General features: G+C 38.4%; 2 protein-coding genes across 2 annotated transcripts; one reads left to right on the top strand and one right to left on the bottom strand.

Annotated features, from left to right (window-relative positions):
• The first annotated feature begins 531 nt into the window (after positions 1 to 531).
• LOC120271941 (F-box/kelch-repeat protein SKIP25) lies at positions 532 to 2,064 on the top strand. Its single transcript, XM_039278626.1, has one exon. It carries the CDS (start codon positions 580 to 582, stop codon positions 1,792 to 1,794), a length of 1,215 nt encoding a protein of 404 aa, XP_039134560.1. The 5' UTR covers positions 532 to 579; the 3' UTR covers positions 1,795 to 2,064.
• A 526-nt stretch (positions 2,065 to 2,590) lies between these two features.
• On the bottom strand, positions 2,591 to 6,584 carry LOC120272433 (phytochrome-interacting ankyrin-repeat protein 2-like). Its single transcript, XM_039279258.1, has 4 exons — positions 6,406 to 6,584; positions 6,084 to 6,208; positions 3,400 to 3,571; positions 2,591 to 3,016 (listed from the first exon to the last, which is right to left on the bottom strand). The coding sequence occupies exons 1-4, from the start codon at positions 6,521 to 6,523 to the stop codon at positions 2,802 to 2,804; spliced, it is 630 nt and encodes a 209-aa protein (XP_039135192.1). The 5' UTR covers positions 6,524 to 6,584; the 3' UTR covers positions 2,591 to 2,801.
• Between the last annotated feature and the right edge of the window lie 2,325 nt (positions 6,585 to 8,909).

The raw sequence follows: 8,909 nt of genomic DNA, 5'->3' as shown, positions 1-8,909 counted from the left end.
AGAAAAGTATTCAATCAAATCAAATAAAATATTTCATCACTAAAGTTAATTTAGGATAGTTTACTTATAATATCCAATATCATCAAATGTCAAATCAATCTTAGGTGAACGGCACAAATCATTCTAATTATAGCGTTTTGAGTGTTCTGACCAAGCCTACTTGAGGGCTTGTCTATTTCTGATGTCATGATTTTGTGTTATAAAAATAATGTGATGCAGAATTTATTTATTTTTTAAATCGTAATTATAATTAGAATCAAAATTGAAGTATCGCACTAAACATATAGATAATAAGTAAAGGTAAAAAGGCCGCATATATACTCAACATTGTGAAAACATAAAAAAGACTGAGATGAAAGATGATAAATAATTTTGGGCGAATAATATAGCCAGCCAGCCAGCCAGCCAGCCAGCCAGCCACATAAATGGAATGGATGGATTCTTTTTTTATTTTATCAAAGTTAAGGAGCGTACCATTTTCGTAAATAGTCACAAAGCCAGGGGGTATTCTGAGAGGTCAGTTTCAATATTTAAGGAACCACCCTTCGCAGGGGCTGCTCCATTCCCTCGAGCTGCGAAATGCCCGAAGCCCCGCAGTTGCCGTCGCCGTCGCCGTCGCCGTCGTCGCAGAGAGCCAAGCGTCCCAAGAACTCACCGCCAGAGATCGCCGGAGATGTAGAAGAAGAAGGAGGAGGAGGAGTAGATCAACAGGCTTTGCTTCCAGGGCTCCCTGACCACTTATCCCAGCAGTGCCTTTCCCTTCTCCCCCCATCCTTTCTCTTCTCCGTTTGCCGTTCATGGCGCCGCCTTCTCTACTCCCCTTGCTTCCCCCCTTTCCTTTCCCTCTACGCACTCCTCTCCCACTCTAACCCTAGCTCCTTCCCGTCCCCCGATTCCAAACTGGATCTCGACCCGATCGGCTTCAACGCCTTCGATCCAATCTCCGCCACCTGGACGCCACTCCCGCCCCCACCGCCAGACGCTCTCCTTCGTCGTCTCCTCCTACGACATCCCTCCTTCATAGCCCGCAACTTCCCAGTCCAATCCGTCTCCGCCGGAGACCATCTCGTCGTCATCGCTGGCACTACTGACCATCTCCTACCAGCCCTCTCCCACCCGATCGCCTTTCATCCCTCATCCGGTCGCTGGCTTCTCGGCCCACCCTTCCCCTCCCCTCGCCGTTGGTGCGTCGCAGGGGCCGCCTCAGGAGCTGTCTACCTTGCCAGTGGCGTCGGCTCCGGGTACAGCACTGAGATCGCTAGGTCAGCGGAGAGATGGGATCTACGTCGGCGCGGGGCGGCATGGGAGGCGGTGGCGTCCCTCCGGGACAGCAAGTTCAGCCGAGAAGCCGTGGAGGCGGTGGCCTCGAACGGGAAACTATGCATGGTGAACCTCCGAGGCCGAGGTCCTAAATACGGAGCCGTCTATGATATCGAATCCGATCGGTGGGAGGAGATGCCGACGGGGTTGCTAGCAGGATGGACTGGGCCGGCCGCCGCCGATGATGAATCCGGTGGACCGATCTTCGTTGCCGACGAGGCTAGTGGGGAGTTGAGGTGTTATTCGTGGGAGGCGGACACGTGGAGGGTGGTGATTAAATCGGAACTGTTGAAAGGAGCCGCTCAGATGGCCTGCGCGGGAGGGAAGGTTTGCGTGGCTAGCAGTGTAGGAGATGCCGCCATAGTGGTGGACGTGAGGAGATCGCTAGGGAAGATCTGGACCGTTGATCCGCCTCTTGGGATGCGAATCATGGCGCTACACATATTGCCAAGAATGAGCTGGGCACAATCATAACCGTCCGATTTCAAGTGCTGGCCTCTCATCCAGTATGTCCAATCGTTTTTTCTTTAAAAAAAAAAAAAATACAAATTTTGGTTTACGAAATCAAATGATAGATTGATAGATGTGTGGTGAATACGATGTTCATTATTATTTATTAATTTAATACATGAGAATTCGTCATTGTATACGTTTATATCCTGGAGAGTGGAACTTGAATGAAGGGTTTGTAATAAATAAAGAAGATAATAGCAGCCAGGAAAAGGACAAATGATCTCTTTTTCGTTACCTTACCTATTTTTATATAAAAGGGATAGGTCGTGGTTTGAATGCTTTGTTTAATAATTGGCAAAAGGTGGGTGAGTTAGTTTGCTACCATTTGTTGAATAAACAACCAAGGCACATGCAACGACATCTATCTTCAAATATATATATTTATGTAATTTTGTTTGATGCATATGAGCGTGCTGCTTTTATATCTACAAAGAGAGAAATGGAAGGCATAAATGGGTGTCAGAACGACGGGACCCACAAGGATAAGGCTGTGCCTGCCCGTCCTGTAGATATGTTAATGTAGTAAGATTCTAGGAAGGATCATGTCGAAGACTTTGAATCAGTGTTTTTTTAGCTTTTAAATAGTGGTCTGTATTGCCTTTCATCCTCTGATCACACAGAAGACAGAAAGCGACCACCAAAGCCGGACGCGCATATGATTTGTAGCACTGTACCGTGTAAAGCAAGCGGCACGCCCAGAGCTTTACACCATGGCATTTAATCATTTCATCATTTAAGTAGAATTTTGTATTCAATATAATCAAACAAACATCACTGCATAAGTTGTCACAGAGGACAGATGATTTGTTTTGTAAGGGACAAACATATGTTCACAGGTATCCATCAGTAATGAAACATACCTATGACCATTCATGGTCAAACGTATCTAATGCCAACGAAGATACAACAATATCTGAAGGAGAAAGCATGCTTCAAAAGATGCCAACCACATTAACTTAACTATTTATTTAGTTCTCAGAGCTAACTGTCGAACTATCCCCACCTGAGAGGCTTTCATCCTGTTGGCGCTTAATCTCATAGGCCCATTCAAGGCCAGGGCAGTAGTGGAGTGGTGGGTTGAACCTGTTGTCATTCATGTCTGGGGGTAAGAAAGCACCATTCTCCACTAAGAATTTCACAGCCTTCTTATTTCTCGTCTTTGCAGCACTGTGGAGAGGTGTCCCTGGTTCAACCGTTCAAGGGGAAAAAGAAAATAAATGTCAGCTTCAATTATCAAGCAAAGCCACAAAACAACCTTTGAGTGGATGGCATATGTTTGGACATACATGGTATAGTGAGACATGCATCATAAATTTCACAAGAAAGATCCAAAAGGAAAGAAAACGAAGCTTGCCTGACAGAACGACAATGTAGCAGTTTCATTTTGCATAAAGAATGCATTAAGCCCTAGCTTTAAGGCATGAGAATTATCACTCAAATTGGAAATGAATATGAAAAGCATATACCGACACTAGGACAGGTGTCTTCTATTAAAAAGCAAAAATAAAGGAAGAGAATCTGAGATAAGGCCAAATAGAATAGTTATTGAAGGTAAGACAAACTTACAGCCACAGGCCCCCTTTGTTCTGGCATCAATATCTGCTCCGCGCTCTAGTAATTCGTCCATAACTTTGAGGTGTCCACCTTCAGCAGCTAAATGGAGAGGAGTCACACCTTGTGACTTAGGACCCAATGCAGGCACATTGACATCCATACCTTCATCCAGAAGTCTCTTCACCTGCACCAAAAAAAAAACAAGAGTAATTCAAAAAACAAGAAACACGTCGTAACACATCTCAAACACAAGATAATTGCGGAATGAAGCAAACCAAATATGGATTGATGGATGCTAGATGCCAAGATTTCTACAAGTCATCAAGAACAACACCAGAAATATGACACGGGATGATGACAAATAAATCATACTGGTAACAGAAAAGGTGAATTCAAGAACTATAAAGATAATATAATTCCCTACACAATCTCTTAATACCCTCACAGGAAGAGAGATAATAAAAGATCTTCCTCACTGATTCAATTTAACAAAACTATCCTAACTAGTTTTATGTTTCTAAACCATGGTGCACACATTTATTGAACCAAAAGAACAATTTAAGGCAACAAAGAAAGATAACTTGGGAGGACATGAAGAGTACCCTATAGACTAAATTTGATATTATCAAGGCCACCAACAACCGTATTAGATAAGAATATATAGGAGCAATAAAACAGAAAAAATAAATAAAGTGCTTCAGAAACACACCCAACGAGAAGATCCCCATCTAGGCTTACAAGAATCCTAAAACCAGTAGCATGATGCTACCTTCAATTATCTGCCACAATAACCTTAAACTGATATGACATAGATAACATGCAATAATTATCTTTGAACGAAACAAAGAGAACCAATAGGTGTTATTCCATCTATTTGACTGAAGTTTCAAGATTGCATTCCTCAAAAGGCACCTCAGACATGCCTAGGTGTGTTAAGACCAATTGGCTAGGCTACAAAAGCAGCTTAATGAACTAGACACTAGTAATTGTAGAGGAGTATCCAATACAAGGTTCAAACAACATAGGCGCATAGGCATCACATCAGAAGAAAGATCTTTAATTTATCCAATGTTACAAAATATATCCCAATGCCTAAAAATGATCAAAAACAATAAAGCATCATGTTTATCTATGCTATTGATATTTTCTTTGAGCTTCTGGTCATTATTCCTTTTTGAGATGTGCTACCATAGCACTCTTAACAGTATTTTGACAATAATATGTGTTATACTGCTATAATGATATACATAGTTAAGACTTAAGACATAATAGTTATCTTCAAAGGACACTAAGAGGACCAACGAGTGTTATCCATCTATTTGACTAAAACTTCAGTATTTCCCTTTCCTAAACAAGATTGCCAAGGCATCTCAATAGCGCCAAGGCAATCTTTAGCCTAAAGGCCTATGCTACAAAGGCTCTACCTAACCAGTGGTGATGTAAAAGTATACCAGACATATGCTTCAAAGGACTTTGAGGAATAAGCATGAAAATAGGATAAGATTGAAGAGGCTTTTCAATAAAAGCCATCAATCAACTCAAACAGCACAAAACACATATCAAACACAAAAATTGCAAACCACCTAAAGAAAAGTATTTCTAACCTGAAGAAGACAGGCTGGTGCAAAGGTACAATGTTACTAGATTCCCTTTATTATCAATTCAGCTGGTATACTATTATTTTACCATAAAAAAAATAAAAAAATAAAAAAAAATCCTAGCTTCAATTAATAACTAAGATTTTTAGATGCAACCTGTTGTGTCTAGAGAGCCTTAATATCTCACCTGAACGAAACATAAATGGGGACTTGGAAATATTAAAAAAGGTTTCTAGTTATGTATGTAAAAAGTTCAAGTTACTGGATTCATATGAACAATGTTTATTATTAAAATATAGTTATCTTGATAATTTTTCAAATAGAAAATCACAACTTACATCATACTTGCCAATCTTGAAATAACTAGTTATGATAACAAGATTTAACTGGCCATGAACAAAAACACAAAGACAATAATCAACTCAAGAACATCATCTCAGAACTTTCTCGACAAAGATTGGCATATGATGAAGAGAATAATAAAATAAAAAAATCAATCAAACCAAACAATTGGACCACATTTCAGAGCTGAAAACAGTGATTCACCTAGAGAAACATGTTTCTAAACTGAAGCCATAGTGGCTACTCTGTTATCATCTCAGGTGGTAAAATACCTTCCAATCAGAAAAAATAAAAACCTTACAAGCAATTGATAAATAAGCCATAGACACCACTTACCATGACCCCAAATGCTCAATATTTAACCTAAATGGGATATAACTAGGGACTGGCAAATATACATCATAAAGAATTGGACACGATGCATATAGAAGTTTTAAATTAGTTAATACATACAGCCATTGATTCCTGATTATATCTATTTCTCTTGATAACTTTCAAACTAACAAATTACCTCATAATTCCCAGTCTTGACAAATAACAATAGTCATGATATGAAGATTAACTAGCAATTAAAAAAAGCACAAAAGCACAATAATCACCGCAAGAACACAATCTCGTAACTTTTCTAAAGAACAGAACTGATATGCGTCATCTCAACCTCAACAAACAAAATGCTAGCTTGTGTTCACAAACATCAATAATATCAGATAAACAAAAAACAAAGAGAGAGAGAGAGAGAGAGAGAGAGAAAGAAACCTCCTTGAGATCGCCCTTTCGAGCACCGATGTGGAGCAGGGTCCATCCACGATCATCCCTTTCCTTCGATCTCTGCTTGAAGATCCTCCTGCTGACCAAGAAGCGCCGCGACTCTAGCTCCAGATCTCTCGTCATAACTCTCAAAACCCAGAACAAATCAATCCCAGATGTCCCCAAGAACTACAACCCTCAATAAAAACCTAAAATTTCCCTCCCAATCAAAGAAGAACAAAAGAAAAACAACCTGAATCTCTATTCAACACAAGCGAGATCACAGGATTTACATAGTTCGACAAATCGAGAAAAAAAACAGAGAATTAGCGGTCGAGGGTGTAATTCCCCATGCCGAAGGGCGCAAAGGGATTGAGACCGGGGCCGAAGACGCGAAGATTGGAGAGCAACGAGATGGAATCCAGCATCATCGGCAAAGGTAAGAGCATAATGGGGGAGAGATCGAATGGAGGAGAAACCCTAGCTCGACAGGGACGAGGGTTCCAGACTTCGATTAGGAATAAGAGAATTTTAACACGAGTTGTGAGGATGATGCTTCCAATGAGATGACATCTCTACCGTTCATCTGTAGATTGAGAGTTCTGATCTCAATGCGATACCAAAGGTGGAGATCAAAGAACACCGGTTGTCCATCCTAATTATCTTCAGGAGTCAATTGGACAGTGATCAGCGGACCACACCGGTTGAGTCCGGGTCAGTCCGACACAGGACTGGGCTTGGACAGTGCAATTCTGGCCCAGCCCACTTGACAGCCCATTCTGTAACATTCATGTAAGTTGAAAAAAAAAATCGTATGGTACTTGAAAATTTGAATATTCGCACAACTTTTTATTTTTTATTTTTATTTTTTATTTTTGCAAATAAGTAAGAGTACAACACAAAAAGTTAATCATATATAATGCAATTTTATTTTTAATTTTTTTAATCTAATGCTCTTCTTGTATGGGGGGTTTTACAAAATATGATTTTAGATGAAATATTATTTGGACCCAATGTTTTATACATGATGTAAGGGGGTAAAATGGATATTTGATAATCTCCACTTTACTCCCATTTCTCAACACTCCAAATTGGAAGGTTAGAGGGTTTTGATTTTTTATTGGATAAAAATACCCCTTAGTTTGTTAACTATTACCATTATATCCTATATTATAAATGAGTGACAAACTTTTTGAGATTGAAATCTTCTCCCATTTCTCAGCCCTAAATTTGACATCCAATCCTTCACCATCTTTCCTTTGCCACAACTTTGTTGGAGCTTCCTCGGAACTTCGACAAAGCTATCTCATAGAAGCTCTTTTTGTTAGGTGTGTATCATTGAACTGTAAAGAGTATGATTATCAAACACAATCCACTTTCAATGAAGCTGATCCACCTCTTCTCTCTATTCAATGAAGCTCACTTTAGTTACACTTTGATTATATCTATTTTTCATTACTCTGATTTTCATAGCCATTAATGTGTTTTATATTTTATTCAAATTTTGACTGCATGAGTTTGGAATTACTGAGGAAGATGCGTACTGCAGGGATCTAACAATAAATAGGTAACCAGTTCTATTCTCCAAAATCCTGCTCGAATGTTTATGGAAAAGGGTTCATGAACAACACTGTCAAAATCAAAGGAAATTAGATAGGAGCGAATTCATTACATTTGAGCTCTTACTGTTGCAAACTTCGCAAGCATTTCTAATCAACCAGTGCTAAATTAAGCTCTCTACTTGGATCTATTCTGAACAATCAATAAACATATGTTCTTTATCTGTCCAATGACTATAATCTGTTATACCCACAAATTTTTTGCTATCATAAATCATAGAGGCTATCTAATTAATGTTAGCCCTTTAGTAGTTAGCTTTGCAAGATATGTTGTAGTCATGTATGATTATTCCCTGAGTCAATTAATGTTAAACTTGTGATTTTATTATTTGACTTTCGGCAACTACAGTCACATTGCAGTATGATCATTCACATTAATTCCTGTAGGTTATGCATTTCCATCTAACATGTCAGGACAACATGATATCTTTGAACACAAACTGCTTTTAATTATGCATTTTGAAATTATAATTTTATTTTTCTTTTGTTATTCATTTTTTACTCAGAAGTTTTTCTTGATTTCTGTTTCATGACTTAACTTTATGTAGTGATTCAACATTTTAAGGCTGGCTTCATTGCTGCACCTTTACCACCAAAGGCTACACTTATTGAAGATCCCCTCTGAGTACTTCGAGCTATTCTATTTGGTAAACTAAAATTATTAGCTTAGCATTTCCTACTGAAAACTATGATGATTGGCGTCATGTATGATTTTTTCTTCTGAAAATTATGTTAATTCCTTTTGATAATTAAAATTTTTCAGTTTGTGGGTAAATAAAAATTAAACTTTTAGTGCTCACTCCTGTAGAGGGATAAATTGCTAGCACTTTTCTAGTTTAGCCTTCAAATGTTCACCATAAATTTGTTATGGTCATAGCTCATAGACTGACGTAATTTCTTAAATCAGATATTTTGTTGCAATCATTGTCAATGTTTGATCAAATTTAATATTATTATTTAAAATTGAATACATAATAGATTATTCTAAATATAAAGGTTGTTTGTTTATTTTGTATATATATTATTTTTACGTTTTATGTGTTAACCATTGATAAAATTATTTCTTTCTTTGTGTTAATGATACAATTCTTTCTTTTCTATATTTAATTTAGTAATTTTTCCCTTGTATATTAAATTCAAATATTCATTGGTAAACATTTAATGTTTAGATGACCGATGAAAAAAAATTGCATTAGCTAAAATGCATCTCGCATGA

Source organism: Dioscorea cayenensis, chromosome 11, assembly GCF_009730915.1.
Source record: "Dioscorea cayenensis subsp. rotundata cultivar TDr96_F1 chromosome 11, TDr96_F1_v2_PseudoChromosome.rev07_lg8_w22 25.fasta, whole genome shotgun sequence".
Taxonomy (NCBI): domain Eukaryota; kingdom Viridiplantae; phylum Streptophyta; class Magnoliopsida; order Dioscoreales; family Dioscoreaceae; genus Dioscorea; species Dioscorea cayenensis.
This window is presented reverse-complemented; position numbering and strand designations above follow the sequence as displayed.